We start from the raw sequence: 26,308 nt of genomic DNA, 5'->3' as shown, positions 1-26,308 counted from the left end.
TTCCCCTAAGAACCATATGAAGTATATTATGAACAGTGTAAGTATTATTATTCCATTTTACAGAAAAGAAAAATGAGGCTCAAAAGTGTAACTTGCCTGAGTTCCCACAGTGACTAAATTTGTTTTTCTGAGCTCAAGAAATATTATACCACAGGGCTTTCAAATACCTGGAATGGCTTGAGCTTTCCCTGGATGAACTACAATTGTCAGATTATCAAGGAAGATTTTGAGGAATGGCATTTTTATAACAAACACCTGCTTGTTTAGACCGATTTTGGGGTGAGGAAAAGCAGAAGTGTTAATTATATCCAAGGTACTCAATATTTCCATTTTCAAGGTCAATGTCTTTCAACATTATTCATTAAAATAATTTAAAAATATTTTTTCCATAATCCTATGTATTTGTATTTTCCAATTCACCTGTAAAATTACCTTAAGTTTTTTTATTTTAAGGGATTGATCAAGGATATACTTTCTGTATATACTTGCAAAATGACCACAATAGCCATCCTGTACCTCAGCTAATTTAGGAATGACCACCCCCCAAAGCATGGTCACAGTAATCCAGAGTTGTAGTTGAGCAGTTTTGACAACTTTCTGTTTATTGGACCCAAATACCTGATGACTATTGCCTCCTTCCAGTAGTTAAATTTGAACAGTTTTTCTTTAGATAGAGAATAAACTATTATTCCGGTCCTGATTTTCCAGCTGTGGCTATCTGTACATTTTCTTCTTCTCATGTCACCTCCCTCACTGCAGTTTTCATTAGCATCTCTACCACACCGTTAAGCTAGAAGCATCTACTTGCCTACTTTTTGATAGGAGTTGGAGTGGAAGGGGAAAGTTCTAATCTTGGATGTAGCTGAAGGTTCTACTTGTCCACTCTATCCATTTCATCCACACTGGGGATAAAGAGTTGGCTAGACTTTGCTAATAATTGGATCACATCTACCTGCACAATGAAGTCATTCTATATTAAGCTTTTTGTTCCTGGACTTAGTTTATGCCAGGCAGGACTTAGGAGGTGAGAATCATCATGAGCCTCCAGCTACCCTTTCCTTCCTTTTTGGGCTTGAAGCTAGGGCAGAATCCAACCTCAGACAATTACTAACTGTATGATCCTGGGCAAGTTTGCACTTAATCCTGCTTGCCTCAGTTTCCTCATATGTAAAATGAGGTAGAAGGAAATGGCAAACCACTCCAGTATCTTTGCCAAGAAAGCTGTAAATGGGGTCACAAAGAGTTGGACATGACTAACTGATAAAACAACAAGCTTGAGGCTGATGATCAGAGAAGTTTTAAGTGACCTCAAAGGACATCTATTCCAATCTTTTCATGTCACAGATGAAACCGAGATCTTGAAAGGTTCGGTGACTTTCCCAAGATCATAGAGGAAATCAATGTCAGAGGCAGGATTTAAACCCAAACCTTCTGGTTCCAGAGCCCATGCTTTTCCCACTACACCAAAACCTATCTGTTGAGGCCAATAACAGCATATTGTGAGTGAAGGGTAGGCCATCTCCCCTCTACTCTATAACTTTCTGTGGCACTGATTAAAAGCAGAAAACTAAGATGTAAGTAGCAATTTCAAGTTAGTTAAATTTCAAGAAATTTTGTAATATTTACAAGGTTTATGAAAGGTTTTGAAGGATGGAAATAGTGGCAAGACTCCATTCGATTCATTGTAATAAGTGCTCATGGGTATAATTTATGCAGTCAGAAGACTGGTATGGGAATGTCAATAAAAGGCAATAATTCTAGAAGACATAGACTCTGGGGCAGATTCAATCAATCACACTAACGTTAGAAAAAGTGTCTCTCTTTTCAAAGCCTAATTTACACTTTAAATAGCCAAGTGTTACTTTACAGTATTTTGTAAAATATCTCTCACAAAAATCAGGAGTTTTCCTCTTGAACGTGAAATTTTTAAAGGAATATGTCAACATTATTAGGTAGCTTGGCTTTTTCAAATTATTTTCAAAGTTTAAAGAATATTCACTGGATCACAGAGATCCAAGGGTTATGTGAAGGTTAACACTCCCTCCCACCAAACCCTACAACATACCTAACAAGTGTGTTAAATCCAGGGACCCATCCCATCTCAATGTCATTTGGGGGTACGATAAGTTTACACTCGGATTATATCTGAATCATGATAAAAATGCTAAACACTAACTTCTGGGGCAAATCCACCAGAGCCCTCCTTCCAAGTTGATACCGAATCTGTACGGAATATGCTTTGGCCATCCAACTGTTTTGAATCCATTGACTGTGCTGGTTCCCTTTCTTTTTGTGATTAGAACAGCTGTCTATCAGGCTTCTAGTAGAGAACTCAAAATGACCACTCTAATTTAGTAATTTCAAGAGTCGTACACAAGCAATTGATATCATTAATTGCTCTTTCCCATCCTTACCTGAACAGTGGCTTTGGGGATCCATGACAAGGCAACAAAAACTTTTTCCTTAAAGGAAAAACCAGTGAAAGACACCAATAAGAATGTGACAATAATTCGAACCAACAATGACAAGCCCAGTGTGGCAACACAGATGCCTAGAACAAATTCGAAAAGCCTGAGTTAATAATTCAGATTGACAACATATTAGCCATGAAGAACTTCTTGAGTTAATTAATTAATTGCCTTGAAGAACAATAACATCTTAGTTTTGTGTTCTATTTTTTTATATTTCAAAGCATTTTACATGTATTATCATTTTGTCCTTTATTTTTTTCTCATTTAAAAAATAAAGAAATGCCAATATGATTGGATATAAAACAAAACTTATTCTTGCTGCCTTTGATAAAAAATGATTCTATTGATGGAGTACAAAGTAGTATTGAGTTATGGGGGTAACACAATTGCCGGGAGAGGCAACGTTTCTGTCATTTTATGTCATCAAGCACCTAAGCTTTCATGTAAAGAAAGAGATTTACCCTGTCAGCCTTTTAAATGATCTGTCAATAGAAATCTGATCTAATTTTATGTTCCTGGATCATTCAGATTGGCTGTTTTAGGCAGTATTTGTTTATAACATGTAAAAAGAAATGAATGTGCTGAATATAGCTTGTCTTGCTGAATAAGTAAAAGAAACTCCAAAGTATTATATTATTCAATATTTCTAAAAACTTCTTCTCCTCTAATGTCTTACCAATAGTATTTGATTCAAGATTCGCAACAGATACCTCTGCTCCAACCAGGCCAAAAAGAAGTGGTTGAAAAATTATCCACAAGTTTGCAACTATCTGTTGTACTCTTTCCTGTGAGAAAAGGAAAATAAATGGTCAAGTTATTAGAGGACTGAGCCACATTAAACATAATTTTATTTCATTATAAATATTTGACATTTCAATCTTGAAATAGTTCAGTTTTGGGAGAGCAAACCTTTTCTAACCCATTTGCATCAGACTGATCATTTAGTAGATTTGTTTTTGTACTGCTCTAGATTTAGAAGAGAGGCAAGTGTAGTACTAGAGTGAGAGCTGATCTTGGAGCCAAGAAGACTAGAGTTCAAGTCCTACCTCGGACGCATACTAGCTGAGTGTTCCTAGCCATGTCCCTTATCCCCACAGTTGACAGGATAGCTCTCTCAGATGAAGAAACACAGAAGGAGGCTGACCTGTTTCCTTGGAAAAAGTTCCTCACTGGGACTTCCCTACAACAACACAATTACAGGTTCAGTCTTTATACTGACCCCTCTCCCTCTACATTTAGAAACCAAAAAAGATGAGAAAAAAGCAAAAAATAAGATAAAAACAAGAATTTTACAAAGTGTTCTTTCTCTTAGGTACATTTCATCTTGTGAAACATGTATTAGTACTGTTTTCTCTCCAATTGTCGTGTTTCTGCCACCACATCTGCAAAATGAGGGGGGCTTGACTGACTGCTGAAATCTCTCAGTCTAGGGAATTTTCTCAGATACCCTCAAATTTTCTAATTGCTCATCACTTCCCATGGCTTCTTCTTCTACCCTACCTCAGTTATGCATAGGGATGACTATGCTCTTGATTTTGCCATCATCCGCAAGAGTTGCATTTACATGTCCAAGAGCTCTGAATTTGCTCTCTCTGATCCAAGTTGCTTATCTTTCCATCTCTCTGTATACTTCCCTCCCCTTAAACTTAATCCTCTTCCTCACTATGACCTCCAATTCCTTTTTCACTCAATTCTTTCCCAGGCCATAATCTCTACTGTGGTTATACTCTCATCTCTTTCCACAGTCTAGATCCTTTGGTGAACCAGTTCAACTCTACACTATATGCCATTCTTGAATCTTTAGTTCTCTCGTCCTCTTGCTGCCGACACCTTGCCCAACTCCAACCCTGGATCATTCCCATTATCTACCTCTTTCAGGTCTACTTGTGAGCTGTTCAGCTGGAGCATGAAACCATACTGACTGGATGCACTACAAATACATGCTGGTTAATCTCAACTGGGCACTTCCTTCAGCAAGGCAATCCTCCTCCTCTCCTCAATTGATCACAAATCCCATTCACACAGTACTTGTTCCAAACCTTTTATTAAGTCTCCCACACCACCTCCTAACTCATACTTTATTTAAAAAAAAAACTTGAGAAACCCCTCCTCTTTTTGTCTCATCATCTCACATTTATCTGTCATTATTTCCCGCTATGTCCTTCTCCACTCCAATCCGATGATGAGGTTGCCTTTCTGCTTTCCAAGGCAAATCCCTCTTCACATACCTTTGATCCCATTCTATCTACTACAGCAGATTGCCTCCACTAGATTTAAAGCTGAGAGGAATCTTTGAGGCCATCAAGTCCCAGCTAAACTCTTGAAAAAGCCAACACTTTTTTTTTTTTTTTACCTCTCACACTCTTTTAAACACTGCAATTTGGTTTTCAACTGAAATTTAAATTTCCATAGTTAACCTATGACTTTTTAGTCACTAAATCTAATGACTTCTTCTCTGTTCTCTTCTTGATTACTTTGTATCCTTTATATTGCTGACTCCTTTCTCCTCTTGGATTCTCCTACTGATCTATGCTTGTCTAACCATTCTTTGCCATTTTATTTTGCTGGATCTGTATCCACATCACATCCACTAATAATACGTGTCCCCTAAGGCTCTGTCCTGGGTTAAAGTCTCTTTTCTCTCCATAATCTCTCATTTGGTGAGCTCATCAACTCCCATGGATCTCTATGGAGATGGTTCCCAGATCTATCTATCCAACCCTAGTTCCTTTCCTAAGTACCAGTCACACATCAACAATTGCCTATTGGACATTTTGAACTGGATGTCCTGTAATTCAAATTCAACATGTCCAAAATAGAACAATGAATCTCTTTGGAGTTCTTAACCTTTCTTGTATCAAGGATCCCTTTGGCAGTCTGGCAAAGCCTATAGATTCCTCAGAATAATATTTTTAAATATATAAATTGCAAAAGAAAGCAGTTATATTGAAATCTATCATCTATCCATCCACCTGTTCATCCATCTGTCTATTTAAAAATAAGTACATAGACTCTGGGTTAAGAAACCCTGTCCTAAGACCAAATGCAAAATCCTTCTTCCCTTTCTATTTCAGTTCTATTGCCCTCTACACACTATAATCCAGCTAAATTGGTCTAATTAGTTATTCCTTGAAAATGACACACCATAGAGTCTCTGTTTTCTTTAAGACTCATATCAAGCACCAATAGATGGTCTTTTCTGGTCCCCCTAGCTGCCAGTGCTATGTCTTCTTAGGTTTCTCTACCTAAAATGTGACACCTAGACAGGAACATAGTATTTCAGGTATGATCTGACCAGGGTAGACCATCCCTTACCTTGTTGTAGATACTCTAATTATAATTCACAGTGCATAGAGTGCCAGGCCTGGAGTTAAGAAGACTCTTCTTCTTAAATTCAAATCCATCCTCATATACTTACTAGCTGTGTGACCCCTGGGCAAATCATTTAACCCTGTTTGCCTCAGTTTCCTCATCTGTAAAATGAGCTGGAGAAGAAAACAGCAAACTACTACCACAATAAATTTTGGGCTGCCACATCATGTTGTTGACTCATAATTAGGTTGCAATTCAATGAAGCCCCTAATCTTTCATGTAAAATGCTGTAAATAAAGGTATCTTCCTATATTTGTCCATTTTTGTAACCCAAAATGTGAAAGTTACCTTCTTGGAACCTAAGTCTAATAATGTCAACCCTTTATTTAATAAATTCTAGTGGCTTTCTATCACTTCCAGGATGAAATAGAAAAAGCCTCTTTTTGGCTCTTAAACTCCTTCATTAACCTGGCCCCTTCCTACTTTTTCAGTCTTCTTACACCTTACTCCTTGCCGCATAGTCTGAGTTCCAGGGACACTGGGCCTCCTTATTCTTCCTTTAACGTGACACTCCATCTTCCAGTTCAGTGCCTGTTCGCTGGCTGTCCTGCATGCCTGAAATTCTTTTCCTCTTTATCCTCAGCTCCTGGCTTTGCTAGCTTCCTACACGTCTTAGCTGAAATCCCATCTTCTACAAGCATTCTTTCCTGGCTCCTCTCAATACTATTGCTTTTCCTCTGACACCATCTTCGATTTATTCTGAGTATATTGTGTATGTATATAGTTGCATGCATGTCGTTTCCCCCATTAGAGTATGAGCTCTTTGAGAGAGACATTAGAAATGTCTTTCTAATTTCCAGTGATTGGCATAGTGCTTATCACACAGTAATTGCTTGATAAATGTTTGTTGACTTAACTTGACATTTCATCTTACTGGGGTAACTGACCTATCCTTCCAGGTTGTTTCATGAAATTATGATGGAGAACTGCCCTGATAATCTAGAACCAAAGGGTAAAATAAACATTGAAAGAATCCGCCGATCATCTCCTGAAAGAGATCTGAAAAGAAATGGTGGGGAAGATCTTCTTTAATCACATTATTCAACCAGAGGCATTTGATTATAGTAAAACAAAAAATGCATTATCAATACATCCTGTCATTCAACCAGTTCAGAATCCAGCTAAATGTGTTATCATCCAGGTCACAAGAAGCACATGAAAGATTCAGTCAAATGCCTCATGTCACGAGTGAAACTTCCCTGATTGATCAGTTTAGTGATTATAAAAAAAACCAAATAAGTATAGAATGAGAACTGGCCTTGGAGCCAAGAAGACTTGGGTTCAAATCCTGCCTCTTGACACATATTGGCTGGGTGATCCTAGCCATGCCCCTTACCCTCACTGTTGGGAAGGTAGCTCTGTCAGATAAAGATACACAGAAAGAATTGACCTGTTTGACTAGAGGAAGTTCCTCACTGGGACCTCCCCACATCAACAAAATTACAAGTCCAATCCCTGTCCTCCCTACGTTAGAAAACAAAAAAGATGAGGAAAAATTTCAAAAATGAAACAAAAATAAGAATTTTAAAAGTAATCATTTTTAGGTTCATTTCATCCTTGTGAACAAATCTATTAAGTGTTTTCTCTTTACCTTATGTATCTCTGCAACTGCAGACTTGTTTTTAATTGAATGCCTACTGCTTTGTTGTCATTATTTATTTTCTTCCAAAATAAAAATCATCACTTCATTGGTCCATTCTAGTGTTTTAATGGGAATTGTTCGCCCCTCCTCTACTCCTCCAGTGTCTCTGTTGTACCTCTGACTCCTTAGGGAACATCACTGTTGGTAACTAGTGCAGTAATCACATCCACAATTTCCATCAGTAAAACTCACTAGCAACAACAGACCTTAATAGCCACAATTGCTTCTTGCCTTTCTATCTCTCACAGATCAAATGCTCTTTCTTCCTGATTGTACCTGAAGTCCAACACCATGACTTGCTCTGACACAGATAATACAGTCTTTCATTGACTATTTTCATGCAGGAGGTACTCCAGGTGGTTACTCAACATGCAAAGCCTGAGAAAGTCACAGGCTGGAGAAGTATGCTTGAGCTGTTCAAGGGCACATCTTACTGCCCAGGTGTGCAGGAGACTGAGCTGCTCTCACTTCTGAACTTCTTCTCAGTTCCTCTACACAAGTGTAAATGGGATTAGTTTGATGATTGTATCTCCCAATCTTTCTTTTTATTGCCTTGACCTAGATAGGTTTCTTTCTGGGATACAAAGCTTCCCCTAGTAATTCATCATTCATTTGCAACCTGTCTGTCCTCTTTCCATTGACATTCTAATAATTTTTTCCTCAACTTTGAGAGAACTGAAAGGATTAGTCATTTATATATAAAAGAGCTATTTACAATACTTGTGTTCATTCTTCGTTTTCAAAGAAGACTATGACATCAGAGAAATGATGACATGACTTGCATTTGACTTTGTTTTGAGTGAGGGAGGGCTGTGCAAGGTCACCAGCCTCACTCTCTCCTCCTGAGCCACCTGGATCCAGTGACCCCGATATTCATCAGGAGGACTGGAGAAGCCCCTTACAACACTGACTTCTTTACTCAAGGGAAAGCCAAAATTAATGGTCCCTTTTGATGCTCTTGAATAGCAGAAAATCCATTATTAGAGAAGTGAGTGAAACCTCACTTCCCTAACTTCTCCCACCTCTAATCAAAACTAGTGTTCTCAAAGACTGTGCTGGTAGGGGATGAGACTCCCCCAGAATTTTGATCTGACAAGTCAAGGGTGTGGGGCTAGATTCTGTCATCTGGCTGGGCCTGTAAAATGACTTGTTGCATTCAAGAGCTTTCATTGTCCTACCTTTCAGAAAGATGAAGCTGTTGTGAAATACATCATTGGAGTGAATTCTGGACCTTCTGCTATTATGCTGTAGTCGGGGGTTGGTGGGAAAGGGGGAGAAATCACTACTTAAGCCAAAAGAAGAATCACTTTCTAAATGCATATGGCAAGCTTGAACTGGAAAAGTGAAAGACAGAGTTCCTTCTCTCAAGAGGAAGATAGTTCCTATAGCCAAAGAGGGGGCAGCCAAAGGACTGCTTTTCTCTTTTAAAATTCCCACCAGAGTTTATGACCTCACTTGACCCTCTGACCTGTCACTTTCCATTAACCAAATACTTTCCTCACACCTAGGCCCATTTCCATCTGTTCTTGGCATCTAGTAGAAAATAAGGGGTAAAACCAAGAATATTTTGCTACAGAAGGGGCTGCCATAGCAAGTGTTGTGTAAAATATGTACTTCTTTTCCCTTCCTAGGGTGTCTATAACCTGACCTCTCAGAGTAGCCTGGGGAGAAAAGGGACATTAATTAACGTCTACAGGGGCACACATATACTTCATCTCTATCTCGGAGAGACATATGTTCAATAGCATTGCTTTATTTGCATTTTGGCACCTTTTAGACTCTTTCACTGAAAGATTTTGGATTATATGCTTTTCTCTCCATAACCTCATTCAAGAAAAGTGCATTGATCTGAGTTCTTACCCTAATAATAAGTCTCTCTCTCTCTCTCTCTCTCTCTCTCTCTCTCTCTCTCTCTCTCTCTCTCGTCATACACTTCATATACTGCCTGGGCAATGCTGGGATACTACTCTGAAAATAAGCCCCATTAAGCCTATGGTTCAATTCAATTCAATAAGCATTTATTAATTGCCTATTATATACGCCAGGCACTATGCTAAATATTGGGGATACTAAAAGAGGCAAAAGATAGTTCCTGTCCTCAAGAAACTTTTATAATCTAATGGTGGAAGTAGCAAAGAAACAAATATGCACAAAGCAGGTTATATGAGGGGAAAATAGGAAATAATAAACAGAAGGAAGGGACTGGAATTAAGAGGCGGTTAGGGAAGGCTTTCATAGCAGGTGGGGATTTTAGCTGGGATTTAAAGGAAGCCAGAGCAGAGGAGGGAGAGCATTCCAGGTATGCCTGACAGTCAGAGAGAATGCCTGCAGCCAAGAGATTGAGTGTCTTGTTTATGAAAACAGCCAGGAAGCCAGTGTCCTTGGATGGAAGAGTACAAGTAGGAAGGTAGTAGGAAACTACTGGAGTTTATTAAGTGGGGGTGAAATGACACGATCAGACTCTTGTTTTAGGAAAATGTCTTTCGTGACTGAATGGACAATGAACTGGAGAGGGGAGAGACTTGAGGAAGGCAGAGCCATAAGGCAGGCTATTGCAGCAATCAAGGTGTGAAGGTGATGAGGGTCTGCGTAAGAGTGGTGGCTGTGTCAGAGGGGAGAAGGGGCATATTTAGAAGAGGGTACAGAGGTGAAATCAACAAGCCTTGGAAACAACGTGGATATGGGAAATGAGAAATAGTGAGAAATCCAGGATGATTATGGTACGACCACTCACTTAGGACCTAGATCTCTAGAATGCTCAGGTTTGAGGGTCTCCACACTCATTCAACAAGCATTCATTGAACACCTACTATCTGCCAGACACCATGCTAGGCCCTGGGGAGACAAAAACAAATAGACTTTAAGGAGCTTATGTGCTATTGGAGGTAAATGTAAATGCAAAATAAATACAATATACTTTGAGAGGAGAGGGCACTAGCGAAGGTGGGGTTCAGGAGCAGATCCTGTAGAGAATGACACTTGAGCTGTGCTTTGGATGGAGGTATGGATTGTCTGAGGTGGAGGTGAAGAGGGAGTAGAGTATGTTCCAAGCATAGGGAGCAGCCTATTGTGGGGAATAATACATTGCATATGGGGAGCTAACAGCAAGAGAACAATTTTGTTCACAAAGTTCACAAAGGAGAATAATGTGCAGTACATCCTAGGAAGTCAGATCACGGAGGGCTTTAAGTGTCAACAGGAGCTTGTATTTTATCTGAGAGGCAATAAAGAACCCATTGGAACCTCTTGAGTAAGAGTCAGATCATGGAGGGCTTTAAATGTCAACAGGAGCTTGTATTTTATCCAAGAGGCAATAAAGAACCCACTGGAACCTCTTGAGTAAGAGAAGGGAATGGTCAGACCTAAGCTTTAGAAATATTGATTTGGCATCTGTGTGAATGACAGATTAGTGGAGACAGGGAGATCAATTAGGAGGCTAAGGGTGATGGTGATGGCTGAAGAAAACCTGACAGCTGATTGTCTATGAAAGGTAAGTGATTGACAAGGATACTGGTTCTCAAAAGTGTGATGAGTTCAGAATGATTCAAAGTTTGGGAACCTGGGAGACAACAAAGCTGGTACTATACTCAACAGAAATAGGGCAGTCTGGAAGAGGAGGAGTTTTTCATAAAGGGTGATGCATTCTATTTTGAACATGCTAAGTTTTTTGATGGAACACCAATGACCAAGGAGAGATAACTGGTCAGTTATATAGAGAATAGGAATTTAAGAGCAAGACTAGGGATGAATAAATATGTCTAGTGAGGATAACTTTCTTATGGATTCTCCTCTACTATTCCAACTTTTGTTCCAGAATAATAAGAACACTACCTTTGAAGGATAGGCTATAGTGATTCTATTATTAAGAGCCCTTAGGAGAAATCAAACATGACCCATATAAAGCATTTGGCTCTTTCACCTGCTCAATGACTTCCTTCTCAAAGGAAGAAACTATAACAATAAACCCTTCTCAGCTCCTTATTTACTTCCCTCTTCCTGTATTCCAGGTAATCTTTCAGTTGGATCTCCCTTAGATTTATCAGGTTATCAGATAAGGGGTACCTCACCAACTAATCTTCTTTGAGTACTTGCTTAACTCTTTTAATTCCTCTGTCAATATCACTTTTTCCTCTAAGTCAATTAAAAATAGCTCTTAGCTGGCAAAATTCATCCATGTAAATGATCGTAAATGTACATGATTAGTAAACAGTATTTATAGAATATTTCTAACACTGAGACTTAGTTCCAGTGGTGGAACCCAAATACTGTTGAGAAAACCTATTCAGAAAATCGCCAGTCATCTTCCATTGGTAGGCTACCTTCGGTTATCAGAATAGCACACTACCCAGGGATAGCCCTGTTCTCAATCTGCAAATAATAAAGTCAAACTAGGTTGGATAAAAACTTTCTGCCTGGGTCTTGAATACTAACTCGTTGCTCTGAGAATCAGTCAACCATGCAATTAGCATTTATTAACATCCACTATGTGCCTTTTGCTAGACAAGCAAACACGAAAGTGAAACAGTCCCTGCACTCAGGAAGCTTACGTCCCATTTGAGGAGATGATTATACATACATATATGTAAATTATATGTTAAATTTTGGGGAAGGAGCAGAGGGAATTAGCATGGGGAAGGGTATAAGGAAAAGTTACATGCAGAAGGGGGCACTGAGCAGAAGCAAACAAGGGATTCTAGGAGGCAAATGTGAGGATAGAGTATATTCTAAACATGAAGGACAACCACTGTGAAGACTGAGAGACAGGTAAAGTCCTATGTTTGAAGAACCTAAGTCAAAGTCATATAGATAGGAGACAGAATGCTATGTGTAAGATAAAGCAAGAATACAGAGAATACAGAAGGGAAAACAATGCACAACAAGGTTGTAAAGATAGGTTGAAGTCAGGTAGTAAAACGTTTTAAAAGCCAAACAAAGTAGCTTATATTTCATTTTAGAGGGTAATAGGGAGGCTTAAGGTTGATTATCAATAGTAACTGTTGCTTCCTTCCCAGCTTAATTTAATTATTTTTTCTTTGGCTTATTAAAGGGGCCATCCCCTGACTACTTCTTAAACAGGCATATTCACTAAATGGGTGTTACCTCACCCTAACGAGTACCTGAACAGACCTTAGCCTAAAGGGGCCAAGGTCTCCCATTGCATCCTGGGCCATCTCCAGTCATCTCCATGAATATCTGGTCACTGGATTCAGATGGCTCTGGAGGAGAAGCGAAGCTGGTGACCTGCACAGCCCTCCCCCACACAAAACAAAGTCAAGGACAAGTCATGTCGTCGTTTTTCTGATGTCATGGTCTTCTTTGAAAACAAAGGATGAACACAACAATAGGGAGCCACTGGAATTTTTTGAGTAAGGGACTGAGATGGTCAGAAATCCGTACCTCAGGAAAATCACTTTGGTAGATGTGGTAGAATGGACTGGAAGAGAGACTGAGATTTGAAGCAAGGAATCCAATTAGGAAGCTTGTTGTCGCTGTTGGTCCCTCATTCCCAAAGAAGACCAATGACATCAGGAGAGTGATGTCTTGACTTGCTTGTGAATTGGAATTAAGTGAGGCCGAGCTACACAAAATTGTCAGTCTCACATTTTCCTCCAGAGTCATAGAATTCCAGTGGCAAGGAAAAGTCAAGATGAGTGGCAATGCCCTGGGTAAAGTGGTCTTTCTAAAGTAAGGTCTTTCCCAGGCCTCAGTTTGTCTGAGGCAACACCCATTCAATGACTAAGGGCTAGGTAAGAATTGAGACCAAAAAAATGTCCAACAGTAAACATTCTGTCTAAAGGTGGTGAGTGCCTAAAGGAGAGTGGTGGCCATGTGGGGATATAGAAGGGAAATCCAGCATCTGCTTCTGCTGTCCCTGTAACATCAGTAGGGAGATAACAGCAGGAGCTAGAAGCTCTTATAGTTTACCAAGGTCTTGGGCAACCCCATGAGACCATTTAGATTTACAGGAGGATGTGATTGGTCCATGATGCTATTATCAGGGTGAACATATAAAAGAGAAGAGAGACTGACATGTGGAATCATCAGAGACAGGGCAGTTGCTGACTGACCTTAGAGTCTAGATATACTACCTATAAACCCTTCAGTATCCTTTGTACCCTAGACTTTTAATTAACATCTAACATTTCCATAGAATTTTAAGACTGACCAAGTTCTTTCTTCTTGTGAAATAGTTCAGGTAGCCCAGCAGCATTACCTGACATATAAGACATCCTTGGGGGCATACATAATATAAAAGAACAGCTATGATGCTCTGCTGGGAAGATGTTACACCTGAGAGAGTTGATGGGCTCAAGACATAGAATGAGACTTTTTTTTTAACATAGCCAGTATTGGTATGAGAACTTATTTTGTTTGATTATGCTTATTTGTTATACAACTTCTGTTTCTGTTTTCTCTTCTTTCCCTATTTGAGGGGAATGCATGGGAAGGAGAGATATAAATTCTTGTTAATGGAAAAAATAAAAATTAAGACTAAAAAGGAGTCCCATTTCACTCTCTTCCTTCTTCAAGAACAGCTAACTCTGCAACAGTGATGTAATGAGACATCCTAAAAACATCAGCCTGGGTTTATTTACCTTTTATGTTCTAACTGTAAGCAGATGTAGCGTGGGAAAGAGCTTGAGACCCTGATCAAGTTTCTTGGGAGCAGCTCCTGACTTCTTGTCCTTTGTCCATGCTAGGCCAACTGCCATGTCTTCTCGCTATCTGTAACATTGTGCTAGATGATGGAATTCTTTAGTGCTCTCTTTATTTCTCTATAGCTGCAAGGTCAGAGACAGATGTGTTCCCCAGGAAAAAGGATACAGTAGGGTTGAGGAATATAAAATTTGAAACTGGAGGGAGATTCTTTTTGCCTTTCTATGAATGGGCAATAAGAATAATGCATGTGAGGAAGGTAAATGATCTCTAAGGTCCTTTCCAGCTGTCAGTACTTATGATTCTAGACAAGCATGGAGGAAATATACAAGATGGTATCCGGATGTCCACTAGAACAACAAGGAAAGACTCCTGGCCTTACCTAAGAGTTAGAGTCAGATTTGAGAATTGGCTATTGTGTAGAAAGCCTCAGAGCCAAGTCTCTGCCCCAGTGAAGATTCTCTTGACATCCTTTGACATTTTTTTTCTGGCCATGATGAACAGCCAGCAGCAAAAAAAAATTTCAAAGAAAAAGAAGAGCAAGGATTCAACATGGCTATTGTATGAGACTTTGTAAATCACTGAGCAAAGAAATACGGTGAAAATTAAAGGAGAAAGAGAAAGGTATATGTGGTTGAATGCAGAATTTTGGCGAATAGCAAGGAGGGATAAGAAGGTTTGCTTAAATGAGCACTGAAAAGAAAAAGAAGAAAACCATAGAATGGGAAAGAAACATTGGTAACAATAAGGTTAGTGGAAAAGATCAGTTTATGCCCCAATCCTAAAGAAGGGCAATGCCAAAGAACATTCAAATTACCAAATAATTGTACTCATTTCACATGCCAGCAAGGTTATATTTAAGATTCTGCAAGCTAGGCTTCAGCAATATATGAACTAAGAATTATCAGAAGAACAGGCTGGCTTTTGAAGAGACAGAGGAACTAGAGACCAAATTGCCAACATTTGCTGGATTATGGTAAAAGCAAGGGAGTTCAAGAAAAACATCCGCTTCTGCTTCATTGACTACAGTGAAGCCTTTGACTGTGAGGATCACAACGAAATATAGCAAATTCTTAAGGAGATGGGAATACCAGATCACCTTTCTTATCTCCTGAGGAACCTGTATGTGGATCAAAAAGCAACTATTAGAACCAAACATGGAATAACTAATTGGTTTAAGATTGAAAAAGGAGAAAAAATAAGACTATAGAAGGTTGTGTGTTTGTCCTATGTTGCCAAAGAAGACCATGCCATCAGAGAGATGATGACATGACTTGCACTTGACTTTGTTTTGAGTGAGGGAGGGCTGTGCAGGTCACCAGTCTCACTTCTCCTCCAGAGCCATATGAATTCAGTGACCAGATATTCATCAGGATGACTGGAGATGACCCAGGATGAGGCAATTGGGGTTAAGTGACTTGCCCAAGGTCACACAGCTAGTGAGGGTCAAGTGTCTGAGGTGAGATTTGAAATCAGGTCCTCCTGACTCCTGCACTGGTACTCTTATCTACTGCACCACCTAGCTGCCCACTATAGAAGGTTACCTTCTTGGTGAAAAGGTATATTCTTATAACAAGGAAGATAGCAAAGCATATAACTGGAGGAAGATCAAAGCATACAACTGGAAGACGACAGCAAGGTCAAGGCTCCTACATCCAAAGCCTCCAAGAAAAATATGAAATGGTGTCAGGCCATGGAAGAGCTCAAAAAGGATTTTGAAAATCAAGTAAGAGAAGTAGAACAAAAATTGGGAAGAGGAATGAAAGTGATGCAATAAAAGCATGAAAAACAAGTCAGCAACTTGCTTAAAGAGACCCCCAAAATGCTAAAGGAAATAACACACTTGAAAATAGACTAACCCAAATGGCAAAGGAGGTCCAAAAAGTCAATGAGGAGAGGAATGCCTTAAAAAGTAGAACTGGCCAAATGGAATAGGAGGTCCATAAATTCACCAAAGAAAATAATTGCTTCAAAATTAGAATGGAGCAAATGGAAAATAATGACTTTATGAGAAATAAATAAATTATAAAAGCAAAAATAGAAGACAATGTGAAATATCTCATTGGAAAAACAATTGACCTGAAAAATAGGTCCAGGAGAGGTAATTTAAAAATTATTTGGTCTACCTGAAAACCATGATAAAAAAAAAGAGCATAGACATCATCTTTCAAGAAATTATCAAGGAAAACTGCCCTGATATTCTAGAATCAAAGGTTAAAATAGAAATGGAAAGAATCCACTAATCACCTCCTTAGATCCCAAAAGGAAAACTCCTAGTAATATTGTAGCCAAATTCTAAAGTTCCCAGGTCAAGGAGAAAATATTAGAAGCAACCAGAAAGAAACAATTCAAGTATTGTGGAAACACAATCAGGATAACACAAGATTTAGCAGCTTCTATATTAAAGGATTGGAGGGCTTGGAATATGATATTCTAGAGGTCAAAGGAGCTAGGATTTAAACCAAGAACCACCTACCCAGCAAAACTGAGTATAGTTTAGTATAGTAAAGTGTAGTTTTAGACTTCTAGAGTCCTGGCAAAGTCAAAATATCCTTGACTCATTGCCTGTTGATGTCTCTGTTCTGGTCAGATGTCCTCCCACAACATTCTTCATGCTTTCCAGCTGCTGGTGTGCGTGTAGGTGGAGCCATTGTGCCAAGAGGATTTGATTTTGGTTATTTCCTTTGAAGGAGAAGAATGCTTGCTAATACGTACACTCTCCAAAAATGCAATGGGAGGTAGGAGCACTTTTCCTCTAACATGTCAAGCACAGGTTTTGTACTGTTCTGTGATGATGTCAACTTCCATTTTAGACCATTTTCTTATCAGCTTTGCAGTCCTTTTCTGTCCAAAGATATCATGTAGTACCTTTGACCATCTCCCTAAATACTCTGGGAGATACCTCTTCTTGGTACCCTGGGACCAATTAGCATCCAGTACAACATTCCATTTCATAGCTTTGGCTGCTATTATTACCTCAATAGCTGGAGAATGTCCAAAAGAAGGCAACCAGGTTGATGAAAGTTCTCAAATTTATGATGCATAACAAAAAACTGAATGAATTAGGTAAATTTAACCTAAAGAAGTGAAAGTTAAGAGAGGTGTAACTATACTCAAGTATTTGAAGGGCTTTGGCTTGGAGGAGGGATTAGAACTCACCACTGGGGCCTCAGAGGATAGAAGAAAGAAAGAAATTGAAACTCGAGGTAAGAAAGACTTCCTACCAATGAGATGGTAGGTAGTTCCAATAGAATGGGTTGTCCCAAGAGGGAGGGGATCAACTTTGGAAAACAGCAAAAAGTGGCCAGAGAGAAGGGTGTTTCACCCAAAAGAGGAGAGGCTTTTAAGTTTTCGTCATCTATCAAACATAGCAGAGAAGCAGAGGGTAATAATGACTGATATAAGAGAACTGGTTCTGAAGATGATAAAATAAAATTATGTAGGGAATTAAAAAGTGTCTCAGGATGCAGAGAATAGATAGTAGACAGCAAGCCTTATCCTTGTCATTCTCCAGTGCTGTATGAGAGAAGGCTGTGGATACTTTGGAGCTAAACCATTACTCAGGGTTGAAAGAGACCTGGAGATTATCACTGGCAGCTGTGATGGAGGAGAATTAGAGAGCCATAACCGCAGTGGGAGCCCTCTGTCAAGGACCTTTCTCACTCTGTACCCACAGAAAGCATTTTAAAAAATAGCAACAGTGCTACAAATAGTGATTCATTTTCCAGGGTCCCCTTACCAAAACCTATTTACCTCACAGGGAACAAATTAGACATTTCTCTACTTCCTGTTAGTACACTGTGAGACCATTAGAACATAACAGGGCCATCATTTCGAAGAGAAATCTTTATTTTCATAATAAGGAACATACACTTGGCTTGCTCCTGCTGTGACTACTGTCCTTTGAATCAGAAAAATAACAATACCTCCATAGTTAGTATCAAAGTATAAACAAATAAGAGGATAAATAATGAGTCTGTAAAAAGCCTATTTTCATTTATAGATGCTTTCTATTTCTTTCATTTTACTCAAAGTGAAAAATAGAAGAAAAGCTGGAAAATTATTTTCTATTTTACAGAATTATAAGATTGTCACTGTTGGACTAGATTATATACAAATTAAAGTTATTGCACAACAGAAAATGGATGAGAAGTCAAAAAATATGTTCTCAATAGAAACACAAACAAGTAACTAACAAATTCTCTGTTCAAATTCTCTAATAATCAGAAAAAATATGTTAAAACAATTGTGTGATAAAAGCTCACATTCCTTAAACTGGCAAAAGTAGATAAAAATGACAAAGATCGATGTTGGTTAGACTGTGGAAAACAGGGAATATTACACATGGCGGGGATGCTATGAATGAAAGGAGTCTTTTTGGAAAGGAACATTGTAATAGTACAGCCATGTTAATCACATGATCATATTTGATCTAGCAATTCCCCTACTAGGATTATACTGTATAGACGTTAATGAAAGAAAAGAAAAGACTTATTTGTGAGAAGATGTTTATTACAATATTGTAATGGTTAGAATGGTCATGCTTATAGACATGATTATCTTTGATCTAGCAATTCTCCTACTAGGATTGCACTGTACAGACATTATTGAAAGGCAAAACAACAAAGTAGACTTATTTGTGAGAAAATATTTATTATAACATTATTTAGGACAGCAAAAATGGCAAAAACAATAATAGCTGAAAACAATGCACGGGTTCAACAATGAGGAATGGCCAAACAAATTGTGACATATGTGTCAAAATTGTGCCACAGCTGTGGCCCCCAGTTGAACACAGTGCTTAATTTTGGGTTATAAGATGAATGCAAAGAAGTTTGGGATGATGTATGTAAAGTGACATAGAGTCTTTTTAAATAAAGCATCAATAGAACATAGCATACATAATGATAATAATAATGAAATCTGAAAACAGACATGGAAGATAGATTTCAAAAGGAACAAGGAAGGGAACCGGAAATTTTAATTATCTTTTAAAAGCTATTTTGCATAAAAAACAAGCCTCAGATAATGGAGTTGTCTATGCTCTCTTCTCTCATTTTTTATTTTTGTGTATTTTAATGATTTTTCTTTACTGATTGCTAAATTTAAAATATGCTTCAACTAGCAGAAAACAATACTATTGTAAATTACCGTGCTGCAGTGATACTGTAAGTTAAATTGCCATTTATGAGTTAACTGGGGACCCCAATATCCCATTTATAAAATTATTTCTATTGGAAACTGTGTCTTGAATGCCAAACAACTGAATAATTAACAAACATTAGGAACATAATCCATTTTAAAATTAAGAACTGCCCAACCATTCACTATATAAATAAAAAGCATGCAGTTGTTATGTTAAGTATTCTGGGAAAAAGTTCACCTTTTTTTCATCTTTCCATCCCAAAGATGAAACAAAAGTCAACACTATTGCGCCCAGTCCTCCAGATCCATGTAAACCAAGACGACTGCTGCCTATGACAGCCGTAATAGATGAACCCAGAAGGAGGAATGCTCTCTTCCAGGCAAGTGTAGTCTAGGGTTAGAGACAAAGATATTTAAAGATTAATTTACATTAAACATTTAAGAAAAGTTTTGCATTATCTATGAAGTTTTACTATTCATGACCTCCCTATTTCCAGTAACCATGTTAAGAATATCTGAACATTCTATCTCCTTTCTTATAATAATCTTTAAGCCAGAGCTGCCACTTAGTAGCAAAATTAACATATTTTTAATATCCACTTTGGTACTAAATATCCACGTTGGTACTGGTAACCAGGAAGTTTTTAGTGAAAGAGAAGAAACAAGACTTTCTATTCCAAACAGCAGCCTCTGAATAATTGACTTGCAAGTAAATTAGATTAAATAAGTCAACTTAAGTCATATTTAAGGATATATCTTTTCTGTATTGGTAAAAGAGACCCCTCTGTAAACTCTAGTCAACTCTTCAACAATTATTGGGGAATTAAGAGGAGCTGGCTAGGTCAAACCAGGGAAAGGTCTGTCTACACAAGCATCAGGGGTATTTAAGTCCATTGTGGTCAACATAGAAGGAAGAAAGAGGAGGAAGAAATGAGGACATTACCAAATAAATATTGTGTCTCTCTAGGAAGGTTTGCAGGGGAAGGACCTAGAGAGGAAAGAATTAGTGGTTGCCATATCCAGTTTCATGACTTTTAAAAGCCAAAAAGCAGTAATAGAAAAGAAGAACTTTGTCCATCTGAGCTAAGTAGAACATTCTTTTGTTTCTTATTCACAAAGTAAGAAGGCAGAAACTTCAATTAAAATCGGTGCTAAGGACTCTGTTATCAAGCAATAGGAATCTGAAACTACCTTAAAGAACAGTTTTCACAAAAATAAATGGAATATGCAATATCTTATGTCTTCCCAAATTATAGCTATTCTTATTCAATGCTTAAACACCACTTTTCATCAAATAGATTTATTTCCTATTTACCTGATCATTACTTGGAAAGTAGCGAATAAAGTATCCCATAAGAATTCCTCCTGTCACACCAATTACTGCTTCATAAACACCTCTGAAGATATTCTTATATACAGGAGCTGCAACAAATAGCACATTATAAGGAGACCATTTTATTTTATTTTCAATAGCATTTTATTTATATTATATGCAATTATATGCAAAAACAATTTACCATTCTTTTTTTTTTTAAGTTTTGAGTTAGAAATTCTATCCCTTCCTCCCTGAGAGAGTAAGCAGTCTGATATAGTTTATATATGTATAATCATGTACAACATTTCCATATTAGTCATTTTGTGTAAGAAGAGGCAACAAAAAAAATTGAAAGGAAAGAAGGAAAGAAAGGAAGGAAGGAAGAAAGAAAGAAAAGAAAAAGAAAGAAAGAAAAAGAAGGACAGAAAGAAATGATATGCTTGAGTTATATTCAGTCAGACAACATCAGTTCTTTCTCGGGACACTGCTAGTCCTTTGGGATTGTCTTGGATCATTGTATTATAGAGATTAGTTAAGATGTTCACAGTTGATTATCATACAATATTGTTGTTACTGGGTACAATGTTTTCCAGATTTTGCAAATTTCACTTTGCATCAGTTCATGTAAGTCTTTCCAGGTTTTTTCTGAAATCGTCTTGCTTGTCATTTCTCATAGCACAATAATATTCCATCATGATCATATACCAGAGTTTATTCAGTCATTCCCCAGTTGATGGGCATTCCCTAGATTTACAATTTTTAATCACCATGAATATTTTTATACAAATAGGTTCTTATCCCTTTTTGTTTTAAAATCTCTTTGGTATACAGACCTAGTCTGTCTGTGTTTGTCGTTTGTTTTCAAAGAAGACCATGACATCAGAGAAATGATGATATGACTTGCACTTGACTTTGTTTTGAGTGAGGGAGGGTCACCAGCCTCACTTTCCCCTCCTGAGCCATTTGAATCCAGTGACCAGATATTCATCAACATGACTAGAGAAGGCCCAGGATGCAATGGGAGGCCTTGGCCTATTCAGGTACTCACTTAAAGTAAGGTAACACCCATTCAATGAATAGGCCCTTTAAGAAGTAATCAGGGAATGGCCCCTTTAATGAGTAAAAGAAAAAAATAAGTAAATGAAGTTCTGGATCAAAGGATATGCAGTTTCATAGCCCTTTGGACATTATTCCAAATTGTTCTCCAGAATGATTGGATCAGTTTGCAATTCCACCAAAAATGCATTAGTGTCCCAGTTTTCCCACATCCCTTCCAACATCTATCATTTTCTTTTTTTTGTCATATTATCTCAGATCATTTTAAAGTAATTTCTGTCCCTATATAATAAAATACAGAAATATATAATAAAATACAGAAATTACTCTATCACTGTTCCCCCGTACAGAAAAAATGAACAAAACCAACATTACTAACAGAGCAGAATAGATATATCCTAAAACAAATACATGAAAACCAACCTCGAATATACCATGCCCCAAAAGTCATAATGCAGTTTTAAGTTTTAATAGCTTCAGAAGTATGAATGCTACAGATATTTTTAAAATCCTTTGAAAATTTACAATTGCTTGGTTTTATGAACTTTGAGTAACAAATGTTGAATTTCAGTTTTAACAAGGTGATGCACACTATAATTATGTATTACCTATTGGACAGTTCTTGGATGACACTTTCTCAGACCAGTAAAATGGTAGAGGAAGTGCTCTTAATTGACCACATCATCACCTAATCTATATCCATTAGACTTTTTCTTGTGGGATCATGTCAAATCTGTCAAGTATACATCAAAATGGCTAACATTGCAAAGTTACTGAGCAACAACTGATGAAAATTTTTACAAAGTTTGAAAACTGACTGAAATATAGCACAAGATGATAGTTATGTTGAATTTAAAATAATTTACTTTTCAAATGTTGCTTTTGTATAAGAGTTATGAAGTTTTTTAAAGCTTAAAAGTGCAGGAATTTTAGGACATGCTGTATTGAGTATATCACACCACTTGGTCTACTGAGTAATTACATATTTTTGTTATTGCTTCTCAGTCATTGCAGTCATTTCTGACTCTTTGTGACCCCATTTGGGGTTTTCTTGGCAAAGATATTGCAGTGTTTTGCCATTTCCTTCTCCAGTTCGTTTTACGGATGAGGAAACTGCTGCAGAGAGGATTAAGTGACTTGCCTAGGATCACATAGTAAGTATCCAAGGCCAGATTTGAACTCAGAAAGATGAGTCTTCCTGATTCCAGGCATGGCACTCTACGCACTGTGTTGTATACTACATGTATACATCTGTAACTATCATTCTGCACATATGTCACAAACAGCACCAAAGCTCCGATATCCCGGTCAAATTCATATGGGGGTGAGGCAAGCCTCAGAATTTGAAACCCCATGGTGGAAAAGGACATGGGATTCTGCTCTGTGTATCCACAGGGATACCTGACTTCCCCTCTGTGAATGAGAGGAATGTCTTAGATGCCACATCTGTAGCATCTGAATCGCAGGGCTATGCTGAGAATCAAATGAGATCATGTACGAAATTTGCAAATTTTACAGCACTTCATATCCAAATTCTAGTTATTATGATAAAAGCTGTGTGCCATAAATCCCCAAGACAGTCTACCCCAGTCAGGTGCTATGTAACAGGAAAAGGGGTAGCCTGACCCAAAGACAGCCCAACCTCCCCTCCCCTCCCCTTCCTTTACCCTACACCATGACCAAAATCTTAGCTATACCTAAACCCCCTCAAACTGCAAAGTGGACAGAGGAAATAGAGGAGGGAGTGGATAGTGAAGGGTAGTGGCACAGGGGAAGAAAGACCAAAGAAAACAAAAATAACACATTCCATATGTACTGAGAGTTTAATCTACTTAGAGGATCCTCCTCCCCTCTTTCTGAAGTGAAAATATAGATATTGATATAGTTATACTGATGAAGGACTAGGACTTCCAATCATTCCTTCAGATATCTGTCTTATAGACTCAATGCTCTTCCACACCTTGGCATACCTTCATTCCCACAGAAGAACAACATATCTGTGTCATGCAGCAATAGCTTTCAGATCCTAAGGACATGTGACAGTTTCCTGTGATCATGGGCAAAATGTTATCCCAACATTTCCTGTTGCCCTAGATTGACCAAAAGACCAAGGCGGAGCCAGGGGCCAAGACCAGGCTAGATTTTCCATCTCAGGGTGATGGGAAAGAGACAAATCAGTTTGCTTAGGGGACCTTGTATAACATGAATTCTTGCTGATGGGGTTTCTCCTTGATATCATAATGTTTGCTATTTTGAATAAATTTTTCTTTTGCTTTTACTGCCGTATGAAATCTGCATGAAGATCTAAAAGGAGGGAGTTAACTGTGGGATAGGGGCTTAATCAAGGATAGTATCTTGAATCTGAGTCTTGTGCAAAGTTCTAAGAGAGTAATAGGGAAGGCGAGATTGCCATAAACCCCATTAAAAAAAGAAAAAACCTGTTACATCTCTTGGCCCTCATTTAGGATCTATTTAACTTATTTTTTGTGAGATTATTTAATTATTTGTTCAGACTGAGGTTATTATGTCCTTCGGCACTGCAGGACCCACTGAAGATTTTTCTGATTTTACTTTTTCTCAATCTTTTCTAGGGTGTAATTGACAGTATGGAGTCTTGAAGAGTCCAATTTTTGCCTCACTTCAGCTTTAATCCTGTGATGTTCAACATGACAGTTTTTTGTGCATGTACTTAAATGCAATGACAGGATTTTTAATTGTTGATCACTGTTGAATTTTTGATTGAGGTTGAAATAAAAATAGCATCATGGCTATGCAATTCTTTTAAAAAGTAATACGCATTAGTGGGATTGGATCCTATCAAGGACTATTATTTTGGGGAGTATCTTTGGAATACTTTGATAAAGATATTGAAAAGACTTTTTTGTGGTATGTATGTGTGTGTGTGTGTAGGGGGGGGGGGGTTTGGATAAATGCCAGGCATCATCTAAAATGATTAAAGATGACAAGAAATGTTGTATGCAGCAACTTGGTTAATGCTGTAGTACATCAGAATCCTTGATAAGACTAGGTCTAGGAGGATGTTTGTAAAATAATTAACAGACCTCCTTCTGAGGATGAGAAGTTGGCTTTAAACCTCTCCTGAGAGGAGAAGATGGAACTGAAGATCCCATGGCTGACAAGAAACTTAAGTAAGAAATCAAGACTGAAAACAGAGATCACGTTAATTTGAAGGAGGAAGGAGATTTAAGATTAAGAGGCACATGCCATTTAATAAAACTATTGTAAAGACAGGGTTTGTCATTGAGGCAGATCAGATTACATATTGATGGGCAACCAATCAATTAAATGGACATCCCTAAACAAAGGGGAAATGGAGGATGAAGATATAATTGATGAGTCCCAGCAGCTAACACAAAGCATTAACTAAAAACAGAGCCTACAACTTTATTCCTGAATCATGCCCCCAAGAAAAACCAATATATTCGCAATGAGAAAACTATTTGTTTCTTTATATCCTCTCTAATGGATATAAATTTTCTCTCTTCTTCCATTCCTTTCCCCCAACTCTTTATTATATATAAAAAAACCTGATGATTGGGCATAGGCATGACACTTAAAAAACCAAGTAGGTGGCTGATGGTATTAATTTCACCAACATCTAGTGGAGATGGGAAGGGGATAAAAGGAAACTGATTCTACATCTCTTTCCTCTATTACTAGCATGCTCACTCAAATTGTTCTTTATATTCCAGTAAGTTATTTTGCTCTCATTGCTAAACAGCAAACAAGAAACAAGACCCCACAAAAATCCTTGCATGTCTTGTTTGGTTGTGTAAGTGTAATGTTTTCCTTTTTATCATTGCAAAACCAAGGATGATTTTAATGACATTTTGTTTTTGCATAGGTGTTACATGGAGGAGAATCACTGTCTTTTAGTAGAGATAAACCATAGTCCTATAAAAAAAATTGATGTTGTCTTCCCTTCAAATCAGACATCTTTTTAAAAATAAACTTTTTGTTTTAAATTAAAAAAAAAGAATGACTTCCTCAAGGGAGCCTAGCTGGAAAAGCAGAGCTGTATTTTGCTTCAAATGTGGACGAAACAGTTGTGTGTACTAGGAAGGAGAGCATGAAAACCATCAATATAATGTGTTTATTTTAAAAGAAATGACATATGGCAAGAATGAAGTGACTCAGATTTCATTCCCTTCTCTTGAGACAATGACCTAAGTTCAGAGTGCTGTAAGGGACGAAAATGATCTGATGAGATGTATAAGGAAGTAGCTGGTGCATTTCATTTTATTCTCTTAACAGTACTATATAATAATATTGGTACTTGATTCAAGAGAATCTTAAAGTTGACTCTAATAGATACAAGGATCCAAGACAATCTCAACGGACTCACAATGAAAAATACTGTCCACAACTGGAGAGAGAACTGATGAACTTGGAATGAAGATTGAAACATCCTTTTTTCACCTTTTTTTTGCCAACATGGCTAATATATTCTGCATGACCTCATACGTGTAATTGAAATAATAGTGTTTGCCTTCTCAATAGGTGGGGGTGGGGTGGGGGTTGAAGGGAAGGAGAGAATTTGGAATTCAAAATTTTTTAAAGTGAATGCTAAAATAAAGTGTAATTATTTTTTTAATATAGAAAATCTCAAGGCTGGTACAAAACATTCTA

General features: G+C 37.8%; 1 protein-coding gene across 9 annotated transcripts in view; it reads right to left on the bottom strand.

Moving 5' to 3' along the window:
* The window catches only part of SLC9B1 (solute carrier family 9 member B1), an 80,518-nt gene that overhangs the window by 3,158 nt on the left and 51,052 nt on the right, over positions 1-26,308 (bottom strand). For all 9 annotated transcript variants that reach the window (XM_072624251.1, XM_072624253.1, XM_072624258.1 and 6 more), the window contains 4 exons: positions 20,603-20,709; positions 19,526-19,678; positions 3,148-3,256; positions 2,415-2,551 (listed from right to left, as the gene is read on the bottom strand). In XM_072624251.1, the coding sequence (XP_072480352.1) occupies positions 2,415-2,551; positions 3,148-3,256; positions 19,526-19,678; positions 20,603-20,709 (506 nt within the window). The remainder of the gene's footprint in view (positions 1-2,414; positions 2,552-3,147; positions 3,257-19,525; positions 19,679-20,602; positions 20,710-26,308) is intronic.

The sequence above is a fragment of the Notamacropus eugenii genome, chromosome 7, assembly GCF_028372415.1.
Source record: "Notamacropus eugenii isolate mMacEug1 chromosome 7, mMacEug1.pri_v2, whole genome shotgun sequence".
In the NCBI taxonomy this organism is placed as follows: domain Eukaryota; kingdom Metazoa; phylum Chordata; class Mammalia; order Diprotodontia; family Macropodidae; genus Notamacropus; species Notamacropus eugenii.
The sequence above is the reverse complement of the archived record's forward strand: the minus strand, read 5'-3'. Positions and strand labels throughout refer to the sequence as shown.